This window comes from Mercurialis annua, linkage group LG3, assembly GCF_937616625.2.
Source record: "Mercurialis annua linkage group LG3, ddMerAnnu1.2, whole genome shotgun sequence".
NCBI classification, from domain to species: Eukaryota; Viridiplantae; Streptophyta; class Magnoliopsida; order Malpighiales; family Euphorbiaceae; genus Mercurialis; species Mercurialis annua.
Genome location: NC_065572.1, coordinates 71,476,688 through 71,495,870, shown reverse-complemented (window position 1 = coordinate 71,495,870; position 19,183 = coordinate 71,476,688). Strand labels below are relative to the sequence as shown.

Sequence of the window (19,183 nt, the reverse complement as noted above, 5' to 3'; positions counted from 1 at the left end):
TTAAAAGACCAAAAGAAATCTCACTTATAAAATCATAATTAAGATCAAGCCTTAGCAATACAAAACCGATCCCAAACAAAAAAACACCATTACAACTTTTCCTCAAGCATCAGCAGATCTTCTACTATTTTTATTCCCAACAAAAAACCTCCCTTTAATCCCCTGCTTCACAGACTCACCGGAAGAGCCACACCCATCAATCTCAGCCGTCAACTTATAAGGAGAAACATCAGTCGCCAGCCACTGATCCACATAAAACAGAGTCTGCCTACACTCCTTATGTGGTCCAGTAGAAGTCACCTCAATATACTCACAGTACCACCCATGGTGCGATCCTAATCCATCAGAGGTCAAATTAAGCCGGCAAAGAGGTCCACCGCCGCCGCAACGGCCACGCCCGCTGAAAATGTCGAGATTACCCCTCTCATAGTAATCATGATCAGGCCCCATTAGACCGCCCCATGATTGGAGGTCGTTGATCCATACAGATCGGCCTTGCGCGTCGCTAAGAGTGAGGCTGATTTTGGAATCTGTCCCTGCTTTGAATATGGATCCTGTTTTTACGTACAGAGTGTAGACGCATTCATCGTCATCGTTCTGCATTCATTATATGAAATTGGAAAATTAAAAATTATAGATCAGAGTCAGATAAAATGTGAGAGTAGTGATTATTTTGCTTACGTGGTCGTCTGCTGAAGCTGCGGAGAAGAGAGCGAGCAAGAGTATCGATGTGATGAGGAGAGACTTCATTTTGGTGTGATTGGGACTGAGAACGAAGGGTGATGTGCCTGAATATATAATGAAGTTTTGGTTATAAAATGCAGTAAAACTTACTAATAATATTAATCTTTTTTGACTATTTCTACTGTTAATAATTGGGATATTTCATTATTCTGTTCTTTTACAGCAAATATGTTAAAACAGAAAATATCAAAATAAAAAATGAATGATTTCTTTTATAAAAATAGATTATGGATATAGTTTCGGGATTATTTATGGAAACGGAAATAAAATAGCGACGGATAGAAGTCGAAAAGTTTGTGTGTTGTATAGTAGTGGACAGAGGCGAAGCCCCTTAATTAAAGAAAATGGTTGGGGTGAGAAATATACCGACGGACCAAATTAACCGGCTGAACCAATAATTTTCAGTCGGTTTCATTTGGTGATAAGTTAGGTCAGTTCAGTTTTGACATTTCTTGAAGATATTTTTTTCATTTTCATTTTTAATATTTTATAAGTATTTATTGTAATTTTGCTGGTTTTTACAAGGCCGGCCAATATTTCAACTTTTTTAGTTTTTGGTTTGGTTCGATTATTGATTTTTTTTCCAATCGGTTCGGTTTCAGTTAAAATGTAATGTCGGTCAATTTTATTTTGAGCATTCGACCGATCAATTTGGTCGTTTTTAGGAAATTCGATTCGGTTTTAATGGAACAGACCAAATGTTCACCCCAGGACATTATAATCAATTAACCACCCTTTCAATTTTTTTACATTAATTGTAGTATTAATTAGTGCAAATCACGTCTGTTAGATTTATTTTTAATAATTTTTTGCAGAAGAACTGATCCACAGCATGTGGGGATAAGTTTAGCTGTCCGCAAGGACCCCAGTCCTGACCATGTGAATTAATTAGTCCTTTTAAATGCTGATTTTGTGCTAATAGTAATCAAAAAATTCAATGATATGGTAGATGGGGACCGTACTATTCTACCAACTTTTTGCAAAGCTTGCTTTTATGATTTATGGGAAGCCACACAAAAAAGATAAATGAAACTTCCTTTTTTGATTTATGGGCAGGTCATAATTGGAAATAAAAGGCTCAGTGAATCATGAATGTGACTACAAAAAATACAAAATGAGATATAACAGTAGCAACCAATGATCTCTAGCCCAGACGACAATGAGTGCGATACAATCGATAATTAAAGATAGAAAACTACGGAACTACAAACTACAAACATCGGCTTCAACACCGTCCATCAAAACAATGAAAATTGTAAACAATGCAAATGTAAGATGACATGGAAAATGTGCAACTTCAAAAATTAAAATAAAAAAATAGAATCTGTCTTCCATTTATAATTTTGGCTTTATGCCTAAAAGCTTACAGTAAGCATGTCGGCAATGGCCACACACACAACTCAGCTTATTGGACATGGCATATGCCAAACGACAATAAAATAAAATTAAACGTCCACATTTACAATTTATAATGTAAGACACTGCTTCACACTTCAACAAAGCCACTTTTCTTTTTTAGTAATGTAATATAACCTTCGTTCCCCTTACACAGAAACTTTAAATATGAAGTTTATTAGTAAAATTTATGTACAACGATGGTTTGCTGTGGCGTTTTGAATTTGTTGCAGCATCCACCTGGTAAAAACAAACATCACAATCAGTTTATCACCAGCGCCCACAACAATGCATAAACAATGAGAGAGGACGAGAAGATGAAGAATGGCAATTACCTCTATCAGTTGCTTGAGCTACCAAGATCAAAATCCATTGTGTAGTCGTATTCAATAGTTGGAATTACAGAGGCTACAAACTTCAAGAATATGAAAAGATACCTATCCAGAGATTTGCAATCATAAAAAATACATTTTGATTAGTTGAAAATGAAAATTGAAATGATAACATAAGTGCTTGAACACAACTTATTGTGCCGAGAGCCTCTAAGACAATAAAATAGAAATACAAGATAAATAAAAGAGTTTACTTGTCAACTTGTGGCTCAACTCCACGAGACATTAGAACATCAATAATTTTCTTCATGACAGCGCCATGACGACATGGATGTACAGATGCATGTTTTCCAGGCAAATGAGGATGATCTTCAATTGTTACCTGCAAGAAATTGTTTTTGAAACATGAGAGAGGGGGATCCTAGATGTAAAAAGAGGCCTTCATAGTCGATATTGGGATGAATTGATAGAGAGAAGCCAATATTGGAAATTTATCGCTGTGTTCAAAACTGCTTTGCAGAAAATTTGACTTTCGATTTTCAATAGCTTTTTGTTCAAAATACTTAGCACACGTATACATTTGACATGTTGCATTCTTCATATGTTTGCATTTTATGAAAAGGAAGTCCACCTAAAAATCACACTTTTTGGCAAAATGAAGCAAAGGCCAGGCTGCAGCAGCCTGTATTACACGTCCAACTAAAAAATGCCATTGAAAAAACTCAAAAATGCATACATGTAATTACCCGCAAAACCACAAGATCTTTCCTAGATATCTAAATGAAAGAAAAACTTTTGGTAAATAAAAATTCATCAAAAGATGGATTAGAAGCAATAACCATAAAATAAACTTGCAAGCACATTTTGCCTGTTCTAATCAGGAATTATGAATAACAAGATCTCCTTACCGTTTTGCGTGCATGGTCTTGACTAACATCTTCAAGTACAAGTTCTGGTTGCAGAAGCATTCTTGACTGTCATTGAACAAAAAGAGAAAAGAAGCCCACCGATGAGACATTTAACGTTTCTGAACATCAGTAAAAATTAATGTTACCAACACCCAACGTGTTTATCATCAATAACACAAACTATTCCCGCATGTATTATAACTTAATAGTGTTCAAATAGTACAAGGATCTTTTATATAAATAGTAGATCTCCTAACAATTATGCAATGAAAAAAACAAAAAATATTAAATAGTAAAGTGGCAAACCTCGTCATATCCAGTAAGCCAGACACGAGGAGTTTGATAATATTTGTCATACCTGGAAATTTAAGGATTACATTAATGGGCCAAAAAATACCACAATATTTTAACAACATGATTCCTTGTAAAAAATATCATACAAAAAATTGTGGGATTTAAAAGTTGAAATGAAGATCATAACAATGGAAATACATGGCACTAACAGATAAAAGTAGCTAGTTTTATTACATACATATTTTAGGAGCTGCTGTCCAATATTCACAAGAATAGGGTATTAATTTTAACTTACGTAATGCTGACATCATAGGTGCGGGTACGCAATATATTGTCATCATCAGGTTCATGGGCTATGAGATAAGTAGAATGAAGTGTTGCCTGCGGCAAGTGAAATATATAGTCAGATCTCATAAGTTTTGATCATTAAAAAAACAGAAAAATGGTCTAAAGAGCATAAAATTACAGGATCTGAATCAATAAGATTATCAGGGTCTTCATAGTCTGCCATGTCTGGAATGTCGTCGTCCTCTTCCCCCCCAAAGTATGAGGGTATGGATTTTATTTGATCTTTCTTACTGATTTCTAGGGCCTCCATGGAAGGAACATTTTCCTCCTCATCACCGTTGGATTCTACAAGAAATATGGAGGATGATGTGAAAGAACTAGACATAAAGCACAAATATTCAGCTCTGGTAAGATATATACCTTTTGGTTTCCCATGAGTTGCCAGCCAACCATCATTATCTTCATTATCAAGTAGAACCTCACCTCCAGCAGCTTCATACTCTTCCTCAATAGATATAGCTCTTCGTAGACAAGGAACTGAGAGGAAATTCAAATTTTAATCATCAACTTAATGTTGTCAATTAAAATCTTTTACAGAGCGAAGAAAATTCGTAAGGCTCCAAATTTACTCAAAACTGGAATCTGGTTGGTTATCTATATCTAGACAAGACTAATTCTAGTCTCTCCTGTAATGTAAAGTGATTCACAATTTTCCACAGATTTTTTTCTAGTAAAGTTAAGGGCAATTATCAACTAAGTAATTCCTATGGATACACTCTAATAGATGATAAAATTACAAGTAGTCAACAATATAGCACAATAACAAAGTATCAATAGAAACAAAACCACATAAAAGGTTAGACCACTTACCGTTCCGAGTAATCAGAAACTGTTTCTCTGAAGGTAAATAAGGCTTCCTCTTGCTTGGTTCACCTGATTCCCTATTGATCACAAAAAAATAAATGTAAGTTAATTTATCATTAGCATTAAGAAGTCAAAATTTAGGGATTAGAATAAAATTAATATGGAGGAAACAAAAGGGCATGCCATCGAATGAATATGAAACTAACAAAAGGAGAACACCATATAAATGACCCAATTCTTTTACTCACAAAACAAAATTCCTATTAATTGACACCAATCCCAAAACTAAAAACATTACTGCTGTAAGTAAATTGATGCTAAAGCTCAAATAATACTGAATAGAAAGCATTAACTTGGCATTCTGATCAAGTACGACAACATCAATCATGGAATATCGAAATTTGACTCCAAATTACAATCAAGCAACTAAAATCCAGCTTAATAAAACTAAATTTACGCTCCAAAAGCTGATTATATAACAACCACGACAGCATCAATTGACAATTACTCAAGTAAAGGTAGAGCATTAAAATCTAGTGAATAACATGAGGGGCAAAGAGGACAATTACCATGACCAGGTGGGACATTTAGCGACGAGATTATCACCGGCAAGAACAAATTCGCTGACACTCAGAACACCTTTCTCTTTGAAAGCAGAGACCGTTCTGGGCCCTGTGATTCTCTCAACTGTTCCCTTGAATGCTTCGTGAAGCTTCTGTGTCAGCACCATCTCTCAATTTTATTTACTTCGATCAGATTTCAATTTGAGTTTTACTACCAAACCCTAGAAATTGCAGAGATTGGGAATTTGAGGGAGATAAATATATAAGAAAAGAAAAATAGAAGCAAGGGCGTTTTTGTGACTTGTCAAGTTAACTTTTGCAGGGATTGTGTGTTTCTTTTATTTGTTCTTGTTTTAATTGTTAATTTAATTAAATTACTTTTTTAATCAAAGAATTGAATATTGTTAATTTAACTATGAGTACAAAATATAAATCTCAAAGCGTAGGTGAGTTGATAGGATGCTCTCCTCATTTAAATGAAATCGCGGTTTCGAACCGTATTCATATACGAAGTCTTTTAAAAATTGGGGTCAGAATCTTTCAGAAAACCTTATGAACTAGTATGTACCAAACAAAAAAACTATGAGTACGTAATACTAATTGATACTACAGTAAGGAAATTAAAATTTAGACAAGTCCCTGTATTAAATAAACAATGGAAATAAGTCCCCAGACAATTCTTTATTTCAAACAGAAAGTCCTTAAGCCTAAGTAAATCCTGCCACGATTTTCAGTTCAGCTAGCAATAGTTGAGTCACATTGAAATACATGGGTACGGCCGTACGGGTATTATGGCTACCGGGCTGTAGGCCTTTAAACAAGAAAAAAATATCAAGCCGATCACTAAAAAAACTAATTCAACCAAATCAAATAAAAATTACCGATTGAATAATTATTGATTTGAAAAAAAATAAAAGAGTTAAGTCTTGATTTGTGGCTTTAAACATTCAACCAATATAACCAAACTGAACTACTATATATTTATTAAAAACTTGTATAGTGTAACTTAAAAATATAAATTTTAACATTTTTTTTAAAATTATACTCAATAAAATAATATATTTTAATATCATCTAATAAATGATTACTATTTTTAATAATTTAAATATTTATACATTAATCCTCGATAGAATGTTAATTGTTTATAATATTAGAATATCATATTAATAAATAAAAAATTTATAATAAAAAATTTATATGAAATATTTTTTTATCTGTTGTAAATAAAAAATTAAAAAATGAAAATAGTGATGTGATGGATCTTAGTCATAATTATAACTTACTACATAAATAAATATAAACTATTTTTATGATGTGTAAATAATTTTAAAATATTTAATTTTTTATTTTATATGATAAATAAAATAATTATTTGATGAATTAAGTTTAAAGAAAAAAATTATCAAAACAAATCAGATCAAATTTGTTGTTTGTTATCTATCTTTTTAGTTTAGTTCCAGTTTAAAAAATTTATCAGGTATAATATTTTTGCGGTTATTGAACTATATAATCTTTTTTTTACAAGTGATTAGCGAATTATAAAATGGTCATTGAATAATTGTGATTTTAAAAAACAGTTACCGAACTATAAAAATTACAAAAAGTTATCGAACTATAGTTTTTTTTCTATAAAATTGTTATCTTCTTATTGTATGGTTGTGTAATTTTTTCTTGTCCATTTCTATAATTTAGTGATTGTTTTATAAAAAAACAATGATGTGGTAAATATTTTATAATTTTTTATAGTTTCTCTTTTTAAAATTGGAAAAAGAAACGCATGTGAGAGAAATTGAACGCACAACTTTGTTGCTTAGTACTATTTGAATTACAGTTCGTTGATATATAATTAATAATAAAGTAACTCTAAATAGATTTAATCCAAATTTGGAAAACCATATACCAATTGATTTGGATTACAATATTTGTATAAAACTAGTAAAAGTAAAACCAACTATGTGTCCACCCCTAGATTGACAGGATTCAAAATTTTAGTATTCCTTCAACTCCAAGTAATAAAGTATAGCATGTTAGTAATTAGTAATAAAAGAAATTAACCAATAAAAATATATCTTCTGAACTGATGATGCATCAAAATCTCACAACTTATATATCATTAATGTAATTGTTCACTGTCTGTCATACACATGACACAAAATTCGGCCCAAAAAAGAAAGAAATGGATGTGAATGTTCACATTGTCCATTCTTGAAAGGATTGAACATTTAATCAAAGTATGTATTTTTATGGATTAATTATATTACTTGTATATGTATGTATATATGTATATATAGCCTGATGTAAATAAGTAATATTTAATAATACTATAATTATTGGAATGATTATAGAATAAACCCTAATCATCAGATTTGGAAGCCGAGGCAGCTGGTGCATCGGAAGCAGAAAGAGCCAGCCATGGTCCAGCTCCGACCGAGAAGCATGAAGAGGCGGTGGAAGAAGCGGAGCAACACCTTATCAATTCCTTCCCTTGATCATTCCCTTCCCATCGGTTCATCATCTCCTTCTTTTCAACTGCTAATTCCATCTGTTTGCAAAAACATGAAAAATAGTCAACTGAAGGTCAAATATCACAAAAATGGCAGAAAGTTCATTAATTGGTAGTGAAAACTGAGAAATATGTCGACTTTACGTACACTTGGCACAGTAGGAGTGGTGGGTGTAGAGTTTCTTCTTTGGTATGTGACAGGAAATGAAGATGGTTGACCATGAGTCTGAGGTGATATGTTGTCGTTTTGATTGGTGGGAGGTTCGTTCAGGTTGATCAGATCAGTGGTTTTGCTACTCTGATCATAGGTGGTGACAGCTGAGGATAGAGTAGTAATGGTGACAGGCCCTTTTTCAGCTAATGGCTTCTTCACAGGTGGAGAAGTACTGGTGGCCGGAGTAGCAGGGAGGAGGAGGTGGGGTTGTGATGCTGACGTGGAGGAGACAGACGGCGGAGTTGGGAGTGAAAAGATCATGTCTTCAAATTGAACCATCTTGTTGTTGTTGTTGTTTGGCCAGATGAAACTGCCTTGGGGTTTGCATATTTTGAAACCACTCTTCAGCCTTTCTATTTTTGCTGCTTTGTCCTCTGTGTGTTGTTCTTCTGCTTTCTTGTGTTGCACTATTTCTGGCAATTCCATTAATGCTGCTTCTGATGATTCTTTTCTGTCTCCTTCCTCCACCTCCATTCTTGTTTTTAGCTTCTCCTGCATTTATTACAATGTAATTAATGCACCACATGCAATTAATCCCAAATAATCTCATTTATATGAACAAAGAATAATCATTAGACATTCAGTTCAGTTAACATAAATGTCATTTATAAGCAAGAATTTAAAAAACAATCAGTTAAAGAATCCTCATTTATAACAAAGAGTGACTAAAATAAGCAAGTGTAAATCATTCGTGAAGCATTAATAGAGGTAGCGAAATCCAGCACATTTTAGAATCACTTCACATATACTGTTTTAAGTAAGGTGATATGATATGTATGGAATCAAAAAGCTTAACATGTTGATGTATAATTAGCTCAAACAGTCAATTTATTACAATATTTCATGGACTTGGATTTTAATCATTCTAAAGCTAAACAGCATATAACTCTGAAATAAACCAGAATAAAAAAGAAAAAACAGTTTCCAATTCATGACCATGATCACATACCTCCATTTTGGCTATAGTGTGTGAAAATTCCAGCAATATTTCCTCAACTTTAGCCTTCTTATTCGCCAAATCAATATACATTTCCTACAAAATTTAAACCAGAAAATAAGCATAATCAACTAAAGGTCAAGTTATGAATTTGATTTAGTCAAAATCTGGTCAAACTCATAAACTTACCTTGAAAAACATCAAGTCAATGTTGGGACTACTCCCACAAGGCATTGGTACAGTCTCAATGGCCAGTTCCTCCTCATCATGCTTCTTGGATAACAGCTCCATATCCCTAATCAGAATAAATTTTCAAACTAAATAAATAAACAAACTTGAACTAATGGGTATAAAAAGCAAACAGAAGGGTATATTTTTTTTTAAAAAAATTGTCCACCTTTTCAATTTATCAACTTCTTGATTAAGTTGTTTGATAGCCCTAGAGCAAAGAGGATCCTGAGTAGGGTTATCACCAAGGCTCCAACCAGGTGGTGGAATCCAATAAGGATCTTGAACACCAGCCTCCCTTCTAATCTCAATCAGATCAGCACTCTCTAGCCAATACTCCATTGCACCCTCCGCATTATGCCGTCTCCTAAACCTATCTTCACCGCCCGGTGCCACCTTCCCTGCCATATGCTTCAGCAAATGGTCTAATAGACCCGTGTCCCCAATCAATCTCCTTGCATGAGCCCTAAGTTCCGGCCTTAATATCGGCCTCCCAAACACTGCGTTTTGCTCCTTCATTATCTTCAACATATTTACCTCAGCCAAATGATACCTTATCACAAAAAACAATCGTTGATTACCAGTACTTAAATACAAATCCAAATTAAAACTGTTTATTGGACTGATTAATTAATTAAAATTACCTCTCGGCAGACCATCTGTCATAGGAATTTTTAAAAACCTTTAGTTTTTTCTGCTTGTAAACAACAATCTGATTATTATAATTATTATTCTTTTCAGTTTTTGGCTTCTTAGTAACCACCGTCTTCTTCTTGTTTTTCTGGTTATTCTCAGCGGTGGTCGGAGTAGAAAACTTCCGCTTTAAACTTTTCTCAGATTTACCCTTCTTCTTCACCGCCGCCATCTTCTTCTTCTTAACTTCATCGTCATCTTCAGCACTACTCTCTGGATCACTCTCTTCACTCTCTTCTTCCTTGTTAACAAGGATAAGCTGCTGGTCATACTCACTAGGGTTAGTATTATGCCTAGCCAAATACCTAACCTGTCTCTTCTGACCCCATTTCACCATACCCGTATCCTTAATCTGAGACAACAGATAATCCTGCTTAATCTTAACACCACCACCGCCGCCATAACCACCGCCGCAAAACGACCGATTAGAGACGATTAATTTCTGAGCTGTGATGCACGGAACAGCCCAAAACCGCCAAATATTCTTCTTATCAGTAATTTCCTGAGGTGGGACTCGACGATAAAGCGTCTCCGCGGCGGTTTCTGAACCCACTATAAACTTAACATCAAACGCTGGTAACAGCTTCGTTTTAGTACTGTCACTGTAGAAGTAAGTTTTGAGTGAGACCAAGCTTGGAAATCTCAATGATACCCTCATTCTTGTCTTTTCACTCACCTGTACAACAAAAACAAAAACCAGTACATTACAAAAACTGAAATGAAAGTACTAAAAATCAAATGGGTTTTGTTTGTTTGCTTGTGTATGGTTAAATAATTAATTACCATAACAATACGGATAGAGTTGAGCTGATCTGGGGATTTAGGAGGTAATTTAGAGTGATCAATTTCGTAATAAGAACCGATTTTAATATGATCAGCTGGATCAACACACGCCATTACACTGTTATCAAGATCAAGCATGGTTTTTTGAGCTAATCAAGATGAAGAGTGAAACGGTGACGTATAATTAGAAAGAAAGGAAGAGAGAATTAAGAGGGAAATGAAGTTTGTTTTAGCTTCTTTTTCAAGTACACTATTTCCTGCATGAACTGTGCATATATATATGCACAACGTGCACCTGTTCACACGGGATAATTCACTCTATTTCTTGCATCAGACGGTGGATATATTAGTGACGAGAGATTTGGCGACGAGCAAATAAGAGATCATGTGGCTATGTAATGATTACTTGTGAGCGAATTTTTGAAAAAGCTGTGTTGATTTTATTTAGTAGAGAAAGCGGGAGACATGTATGTGTGTGTGTGTTTTGTGCAGGTGGTTAGGGGGGAGCCAGTCGTGTGGGTTTAAGACGTGTGTATGCACGCGTGGTGTCAACTTTTGCATCAGTTATGATTGGAGTTAATCTGGGCCGTGTGATTAGATTACAAGTCTGGTGCGGAGGTTGATTGCGGTGCAGATATGAGAGCGTGAGAATAGAAGCGAGTGGGATATGTGAGATGAGAAGTAACAGAAAAATGGAATCAGTTTTGGGTGGAGGGAGGGAGCTATAACCAACAAATTAAAAGCTTCTCTCACAGCTACCATAGACTATAATGACTAGGCAGCAGCCGAACCAACATTTTTAAGCTGAAAACCAAATAGAAGTTTTCGGACCCTAACCCAATAGCCCAGTTACACGATTGGATTTTTTTAGTATAAAACGACATGAACTTCATATATTTTGTCACTTTTTTGGTTCAAATGAGTAATCAGTATTTTGATTTTTTCTTTCTTTTTTATTCGAAAATAATGTATAAGATAAAATAGGGAAATATAAAATCAGGACATTTAGAGTATTAATTAAATATAAAATATTTAAAATATATTTCAATTATCTAAAAATATTAACTTTCTATCGGTTTAATTCAATCAATTTGTAAATTACTAATCCAACTTTACATTTTATTTTTGTAAATTACTAAAATTTCGAATTGACATAGATTGAACTGAAACTCATATACCATTACTTTCCTGTATAAACCTTAGAACCAAGGGCAAACCAAGATTTAAGATGTTGATGCAGGATACTTCTCAATTACACATCGCACATGTTATTTATTCCAAATTTGATTACATGTACACCGCAATGACGAACAACCTATTATAATCTTCCATGCGTTCGACTCGACTTGTAAACTTACCCAGAACAGTTTCATTGTACATGAGTTTAACTTAGCCAATAACCGACTATTTGAATCACGGTATCAAGACAACTGATCCAGATGTTTTTCGACTCTCAAGGTCTGCATGAGCTTGTGCTGCCTCAGACAAAGGGTAAGTATGGTTTACTCGAGCTCGCAATATACCTGATGTAACATTGGCAAACACCTCTCCCGCAGTTACAAGTAGCTCATCTCGATCTTCAGTATATAGCATGAGTGAAGGCCTTGTCAGAAACAGCGATTTCTTTGCGAGTGCTGATAAGGGAACTGAATCAGGTGTACCTGATGACTGCCCAAAACTCACCATGTACCCACGAGTCTTCAAGCATTCCAATGATCCCTGAACATCATAACTTTGTCATGATAAACTTTCACAAAATATTCAAGAAAGCAAGGCACCACTCTGCTTGTATAAATCAAATTGATGGACCACTCTCTAATTTTAAATTATATGCAACTATGATTTTTTTTTTTAAAGTTATAACCTTCACAAACGAAGAAAAACAAAAGGAACAAAATGCTACTATGGAATAGAAGACTGTGGATATAAGATTAACCGCTAAAAATACTCTAATTTCGAGAAGTACATTTCAATTGTATTCAGCTATTCAATTTTTTCGAAAAAAGGCCAAACCTTTTAATTTCGTCAACTGTAGAAGTATATTTTGATTGGGAGAAAAGTTCAGTTGGTTTTAAATGAAAAAAAAAAAAAAAGGATCGACTTTTTTTATATATAAAAAAAACCTGTGTAGTTGGTTATATTTAAAATTATATTTATCGAAAATAGGTCAAAATTAATGTTTTCCAAAAATTGGACCATAAATGAAAAAGGTCGAAAATGTTAGATATTTTTGAATGATTAAACCTATAATTAATGCTAATCCTTGGGTTGATACTATGAACTATTTGTTTTTATTAGTATAGCATAATGGATATACCGAACTACTCAGATCATATATATAACAATATGATTGCTAACATAACATCACAGGCACAAAAAGAACATAATATGAGTCAGCACTCGCAAATGCAGAACATTAACATCAGTCTTCCACAAAAAGACCTTATTGGAAAATTGAGAGTAAAGTACCTGAAAGGTATCTTTTCCCACAGAATCATAAACAACTTCCACCCCGCTGCCTGATGTGATCTCATTGACGCGAGTAACAAAATCTTCATTGTTGTAGTTTATTACATGGTGGCATCCATCATCTTTGGCTTGTGCTTCCTTTTCCTTGGTCGAGACAGTTCCAATAACTGTGGCACCAAGAGCATTTGCCCACTGGCATAAAAGAGACCCGACTCCGCCGGCTGCTGCATGAACAAGGATTGTATGGCCACGTTCGACCTTTAACAAAGAGACCTCATGAAAATGTTAACTAAAGTTGAATACAAATGCAAATAATTCTAAATTCTATGCATCTCAGCTTGCAAGATTATCAAAATAAATTCTACGTTCTGTAACATAATTAGACAATGAAACATAATGATCCCAACTCAAATGCCCTTCATTTACAAAACTAATCCGGGGTGTATAACAAATTAAAAGTAATCAGACCACTGGAATCCATACATCAAGAGATACAACCTACCTTGAAGCAACGGCGGAGTAGGACCTGCGCAGTCATGCCCTTAAGAATAACAGATGCTGCAATAACAGGACTAATGGAGGAAGGAACGGGTATAGCCCTGTTTGCTGGAAGGATCTGCTCTTCAGCATAGGAACCCATAGGATAGCCAGCATAGGCTACAATATCTCCAACCTGCCTGCCAGTAATTCCAGAGCCTACAGATATAACCTCTCCAACAGCTTCCATACCTAGAAGAGAGATTGAGTTCAAGGACATCAGGCTGGATGATGTTTCCAATGCATATTAGCCAACTATAAATAGAAGAAGAATTTTTTTGATACTCAGGCAGAGCATAAACCTTTAGTAGGTGTAGAGACTCTAATTTCACAAAGCTCTAGTATGCGTTGAGACTCTAATTTCACAACTCTATCTGTTAATATCTCAAAAATAAGACGTATATATAACTTCTTTATATGTCCTACTTCTACACTCTTAATGGAACCAACAAAGTACTACCAACTTTCCCGGCATATGCGACAATTAAATTTTAGAAATAGGACATATTCCAAAAATCCCAAATTTCATACAACATAAGTTGGTGGTATAACAGTCACATAGCTTATTTCCAAGCAATGAAGAAGGTCATAGGAGATGAACAGTCACGAGGAGATAAGAAGTTGATTTTGTTGTGTAACAAAAGAATTTTCAAGATAGTCTTAATCACTCAAAAATGATGCCTTGTAATTAATATTATCTTTACAAATTTAAAACTCTTGAACAGACAGACAAAGAAATAGTTTAGCTTGGGTTACATCAAATAAACATATAAGTGAGTAATAACCATCGAGGTAATTATAAGTACAATCCATATTTGGGTAGAACAAAAAAATCCATTGGTGTTAAGATTCTAGTAAATGCATTGCTATTAAAATAATGTAGAACAGATGCCAATCTGACAGTGACCACAGTTCTAGCAAGGGTTGAGATTCTAATTTCACAAGTTTCTCAGTTCTAGTTTTCGAACATAATAATTCTTTACTTATCATATCATCCACTCTATTTTCCAAATAGAACCAACAAAATTACTACCAAGTACCAACATTTTCCTACGCGTGTGACAGTTAAATTTCAAAGATACATACATTCTCAAAATCCAAAGTTTCCATCCAACAAAATCCAGTGGCATAACAATCACACAAGTTGAAGGTAAACACACCAGAGAGTCTCAATCGTGAATTCGCAAAAATGATTGCCTTGATTTTACCATTCTCGGTCAAATTAAAACCCGTAAACAAACAAAGAAACAGTTATCCAGGCTTGAATTACAAACAATATAACATATAAGCGACTAATTACCATCAATGTAACGATAAGTATAATATAATCCATTTTTCGCCCGATTCTAATTCAGTAAACATAGAGGTAGACAGAGTGCAGACCTGGAGTAAAGGGAGTTGGGGTATTATAAAGTCCTTTCCTGAAGTAAACATCAATGAAATTAAGCCCAATTGCTTTATTTTTTACTTTTATTTCACCCTCCCCTGGCTCTTTAATCTCCACATCCTCCCATTTCATCACCTAATAAGTATCATTTTAACAAAAATAATGCATGAACATGTCAAGTAATCCAATTCCATCCACATAAATTGAATAAAAACGATCCAAAATAAAGGGTAAGACTGAAATCAAACCTCAGGTCCACCAAGCTCATGAACCCTAATCGCCTTCACCATTTTAAATGATTCTGCTGTGGCAAAAGCTTTGACACTTTGATTTCTTGGAGTTGTTAAACTTAATGATGATAATTTATGATAATTATGAACGATATATATTTGTTTAGGTATTAACAGTAGCACACCAAAATTCTGGTTATTGAGCTTCAACAGTGACAGTAAGCCCATTTACTATTAGTATTTGCTTCATTTTTTTGAAATAATTTTCAAAGTAGTATATATAGGGTTTGGCTAATAGGCTGAAAAAACTCTAAACTCCGACGTAGCAATTATGTCAATTTTACTCTATTTCAGATTTTTAGTTTTCAATTGCATCCCGAGATATTAAATTGAACTCTTTTTATTTAGATAATATTTAAAATAAATCATTTATATTTATTAAAAAATTGAAATATTCTTGAATGTTATAAACTATACAAAAAACCATATTCTCCATAAAATGAAATAAAAATAATTAATTATAAATTAATTAAATAATTTTTTTTTTAATTTTCGGAGGAGGAGCAACTCATCCTCCTCCGGCAGCTCCTCAACGGAGGAGCATTCCTCCATTGAGGAACATATGCTCCTTTGGCAAGGAGCAATTGTTCCTCCTCTTCCGAGGAGTGTATTGGAGGAGTTTCAATCGAAAATAAAAAAAATAAAAGAAAAAAAAATTGTTCGGTGGTTTCCGATGGGGTATGGCGGTGGATGGTTCAGGCGGTGGTGGGTGACGAGTGGAGTTTGGTCGATGGGTCTAGTGATAGCGGGTACGATGAAAGCGGAGTGAGACGTATTAAAATTTATTAATTAATTAATTTTTATTTAGAATTTATTTGAAACTTTTTTTAAATTTAAGGACTTGTTTAAATTTGTTCACATAACAAAAATATGAAATGATCCTTAAATATATTTTTTTTATATATTTTGAATAATAAATAAAATTATTTAATTTTTTTAATTTATGGTGCAATTGAACAAAAATTTAAAATAAGATAAAATTGGAAAAATTACTATGTCAGGGTTAAATTGAAAATCAAGGTTAAAAGTTTCTCAGCCTATTAGCCTATTATTTAAGTATGTTAAATTCATAACTCTCTTAGGTTGTGTTGCTTGTTTAAAAAATAGCTAACAATGCTAATTAATTATGCTAATCTCCGCTAACAACTAGAATAGATTTATCTTTGATAATAAAAAATAATGAAATTTTTAATATTATATATAAGGCAAGGAATTCAAGGACAAACAAGATTCTCGAAATAAATTCTAGAACTAAAAGATAAAAAAAGAGAGAAAATTAAAGCGTATAGAACATGAAAAAGCAAAAAAAAAATTCTAAAAAAAAATATAAAAAAGAAAGAAGAAATCCATAGAGGATTGAGAAATAAAAACACAAAACATAAAGGTCTAATTACTTAAAAAATTCTCATCTTATAACATTTTTTCGTTTATACCCTCACGTAGGAAAAAGTTCATTTGTACCCTTTTTTTAATTTTTCGTTTTCATCTCTACCCTAAAATTTAAATTTTTGACAATTAAATTAATTAAAGGATGAAAATATTATAAATGATTAATAATATTAATGTTTAATTAGAATATAAGCTAAATATAAAGAATCATTTTGAATATTTTTCCAAATGAAAATAGGTTAAATTAGCTCTCTATGGTAGAGAGAAAAATAAAAAATCAAAAAAAAGATATAAATGAATTTTTTTCTAGGTCAGGGTATAAACGAAAAAAAATTACAATATCAGATTTTTTAAATAATTAGGCAAAACATAAACGCTATCGCATCAAAGCCTCATTCGAGGACGAGAAACAAATTTAAAAAATTTATAGTCAAAGATCTTTCTTAGATAATGTCTCATAAAGTCATTCAACCAATAATTTAGTATCTTTAATTTAGGATTAGGATTTAAGTATGTTTTTTGTTTACGGGTGGGATTAGGATTTGTTTAAAATTGGCATATAAATACATCCAAATCATCACCTTCAACTCTTCACCAGTTCTTCTACAATGGACATTGACAGTACAACCTTGAAACCTAAGGGTAAATTTCCTTTTCTTCCTTCTAATTTCGGAATAATTGGGTGTGATTTTAATTACTAAAACTGCTTTGATTATGTGTTTTGGCAGGGAGAGTATTTCGCAGAGTCTTGACCGGCTATTACGACGGCGCTGTTCAGGCGATACCAGTGATACCGGGGAACAGAGGGTGGTTCATCTTCGCTACTTTTATTGCGCATGCAGTCACTTCTTTTGCAACGCCGCTCATCTTTAGACGCTTCCGAGGAAGAAGAAGTGCCTTGGACGGCTTCTTGTTCATGCTAGGGTACTGCGCCACGCATTTTTCTCTCTTGGCTGCACTTTGTCAAGCCTATCGTCGCGGCCTTTTACAGCGTCAGCTGGGTAGAGACGTGCCTGCATCAAGGTGCGAGCTTGGTCGCCTGGCTAAATCTGCAAATTTCTTGATTTCTATTGTTACTGCTGTGCTAGCGCGCAGGTATCTGGCTTACCAGTTGGAAATTGCGATCGTCATAGCAAGTCTCACTATGTATGCACATGCCATGATCAGATTCGTATGCTGCATCTTTCTAGACCTATGCCTCCGTGATTTACTCTTGGCTGCGCTTATGCATATGCTGGTCTTTGTAGCGTTCGGCAATTCTCATGCATTTATTGCAGCTTTAATCTTCTGTGGTGCTCTCATTTTGCACCAGTTTTTCTTCTATACACCCGTCCCTGATATTTCTGTTGAGGAGCGGATTGAAGCTGGTGCGCTGCGTTTGCTTGGACACTGTCGCTGATTTCATTTTAGGATGTAATAGTTTTAGTCCTACCAATTTAATTTCTATCAAAATTTAACTTTATTATTTATGCAGTCTATTTAAATTCAAGTAATCAAATTGTTACCTCTTTAATCGTCTCCCTATCCTTCATAAATTATCATCCTTCCAAGGTATCAAACTGTCAAAGTTCTCTCCAGAGCAGCAGAATCACTAAAAATGGTGGACTCGATTAGTTCCCCAGGTTTGATTTCAATGGTGTATTTTTGTTTTTTAAATTGAGGTATTTTTGTAATTATTTTAATTCCCTGAAGTTGTATACTAATTACAAATACTAAAATTAGTTTTTTTTATTTTTATTTTTAATAATTAATTTTTATAAAATCCGGTTAACCAAAATTACCAACCGAACCGAAATATTATTTTGGTTTGGTTATGTTTCGGTTTCAGAATAATTCTGTTTTGGTTCAATTATGGAAAATCGTATAATTCAATTGTGGTTATTTTGATTTTGGTTCGGTGACCAAAGTGACCGACTGATACATACACCTACTCCTTGTTCAATTATGGAAAATCATACAATTTTAGTTTAGGCTATTTCGGTGATCGATCCGACCGATACACACACCTACTCATCATTCGATTAAATTAGGGTTTGGATTGAGAAATTAAACTCACTTTAATTGAATAGGCTTTCTTGATTCGAGAGAATACTAAAGCAATTTTGAATACCGTCATTGAATCACATCAATTCCATAGATGACAATGTATCTTATGATTAAGTGAAATCCCGAAACTCTAGTGTTCTTCGCCATTAATTTATCTTTACATCTTAGTATTTGTCGCTCTATTTACTTTAGTTAATTAGTTTAAATAAATTACATTCAAATTTTAATTGTCTTAGCTATAATTAATACGAATAATAGTTAATCCGTTGTCTCTGTGGATACGACCTTGTTTGCTACGATTACATTCTGTATACTTGCA

General features: G+C 33.7%; 5 protein-coding genes across 5 annotated transcripts; 1 reads left to right on the top strand and 4 right to left on the bottom strand.

Annotated features, from left to right (window-relative positions):
- On the bottom strand, nt 1-814 carry LOC126673766 (PLAT domain-containing protein 3-like). Its single transcript, XM_050368023.2, has 2 exons — nt 682-814; nt 1-597 (listed from the first exon to the last, which is right to left on the bottom strand). Exons 1-2 carry the CDS (start codon nt 748-750, stop codon nt 103-105), a joined length of 564 nt encoding a protein of 187 aa, XP_050223980.1. The 5' UTR covers nt 751-814; the 3' UTR covers nt 1-102.
- Nucleotides 815-2,054: 1,240 nt separating this feature from the next.
- Nucleotides 2,055-5,707, bottom strand: LOC126673765 (autophagy-related protein 3). The gene is made up of 10 exons (XM_050368022.2): nt 5,395-5,707; nt 4,832-4,902; nt 4,382-4,498; nt 4,140-4,306; nt 3,969-4,054; nt 3,686-3,737; nt 3,380-3,445; nt 2,726-2,853; nt 2,475-2,576; nt 2,055-2,379 (listed from the first exon to the last, which is right to left on the bottom strand). Exons 1-9 carry the CDS (start codon nt 5,553-5,555, stop codon nt 2,480-2,482), a joined length of 945 nt encoding a protein of 314 aa, XP_050223979.1. The 5' UTR covers nt 5,556-5,707; the 3' UTR covers nt 2,055-2,379; nt 2,475-2,479.
- Nucleotides 5,708-7,478: 1,771 nt separating this feature from the next.
- Nucleotides 7,479-11,141, bottom strand: LOC126674132 (protein DYAD). The gene is made up of 7 exons (XM_050368517.2): nt 10,747-11,141; nt 9,915-10,639; nt 9,440-9,823; nt 9,232-9,337; nt 9,055-9,138; nt 8,040-8,597; nt 7,479-7,930 (listed from the first exon to the last, which is right to left on the bottom strand). The coding sequence occupies exons 1-7, from the start codon at nt 10,882-10,884 to the stop codon at nt 7,742-7,744; spliced, it is 2,184 nt and encodes a 727-aa protein (XP_050224474.1). The 5' UTR covers nt 10,885-11,141; the 3' UTR covers nt 7,479-7,741.
- A 763-nt stretch (nt 11,142-11,904) lies between these two features.
- Nucleotides 11,905-15,627, bottom strand: LOC126675029 (uncharacterized). Its single transcript, XM_050369595.1, has 5 exons — nt 15,388-15,627; nt 15,136-15,274; nt 13,718-13,944; nt 13,216-13,473; nt 11,905-12,465 (listed from the first exon to the last, which is right to left on the bottom strand). The coding sequence occupies exons 1-5, from the start codon at nt 15,595-15,597 to the stop codon at nt 12,160-12,162; spliced, it is 1,140 nt and encodes a 379-aa protein (XP_050225552.1). The 5' UTR covers nt 15,598-15,627; the 3' UTR covers nt 11,905-12,159.
- A 1,630-nt stretch (nt 15,628-17,257) lies between these two features.
- On the top strand, nt 17,258-18,331 carry LOC126673284 (uncharacterized). The gene is made up of 2 exons (XM_050367367.2): nt 17,258-17,460; nt 17,547-18,331. Exons 1-2 carry the CDS (start codon nt 17,427-17,429, stop codon nt 18,215-18,217), a joined length of 705 nt encoding a protein of 234 aa, XP_050223324.1. The 5' UTR covers nt 17,258-17,426; the 3' UTR covers nt 18,218-18,331.
- Nucleotides 18,332-19,183: the final 852 nt, after the last annotated feature.

Excerpts from the sequence above, each read along its gene's own strand:
- LOC126673766 (XM_050368023.2), bottom strand. The coding sequence starts at position 750 with ATGAAGTCTCTCCTCATCACATCGATACTCTTGCTCGCTCTCTTCTCC. Across the intron at positions 598-681 it reads CAGCTTCAGCAGACGACCAC|AACGATGACGATGAATGCGT; the intron begins GTAAGCAAAATA and ends TAATGAATGCAG.
- LOC126673765 (XM_050368022.2), bottom strand. The coding sequence starts at position 5,555 with ATGGTGCTGACACAGAAGCTTCACGAAGCATTCAAGGGAACAGTTGAG. Across the intron at positions 4,903-5,394 it reads AAATGTCCCACCTGGTCATG|GGAATCAGGTGAACCAAGCA; the intron begins GTAATTGTCCTC and ends TGTGATCAATAG. Across the intron at positions 3,446-3,685 it reads GGCTTACTGGATATGACGAG|TCAAGAATGCTTCTGCAACC; the intron begins GTTTGCCACTTT and ends GTTCAATGACAG.
- LOC126674132 (XM_050368517.2), bottom strand. The coding sequence starts at position 10,884 with ATGCTTGATCTTGATAACAGTGTAATGGCGTGTGTTGATCCAGCTGAT. Across the intron at positions 9,824-9,914 it reads GACAGATGGTCTGCCGAGAG|GTATCATTTGGCTGAGGTAA; the intron begins GTAATTTTAATT and ends TTTTGTGATAAG. Across the intron at positions 9,338-9,439 it reads GAAGTTGATAAATTGAAAAG|GGATATGGAGCTGTTATCCA; the intron begins GTGGACAATTTT and ends TATTCTGATTAG.
- LOC126675029 (XM_050369595.1), bottom strand. The coding sequence starts at position 15,597 with ATGGGCTTACTGTCACTGTTGAAGCTCAATAACCAGAATTTTGGTGTG. Across the intron at positions 15,275-15,387 it reads ATGAGCTTGGTGGACCTGAG|GTGATGAAATGGGAGGATGT; the intron begins GTTTGATTTCAG and ends GATACTTATTAG. Across the intron at positions 12,466-13,215 it reads TGGGAAAAGATACCTTTCAG|GGATCATTGGAATGCTTGAA; the intron begins GTACTTTACTCT and ends TATGATGTTCAG.
- LOC126673284 (XM_050367367.2), top strand. The coding sequence starts at position 17,427 with ATGGACATTGACAGTACAACCTTGAAACCTAAGG. Across the intron at positions 17,461-17,546 it reads TACAACCTTGAAACCTAAGG|GGAGAGTATTTCGCAGAGTC; the intron begins GTAAATTTCCTT and ends GTGTTTTGGCAG.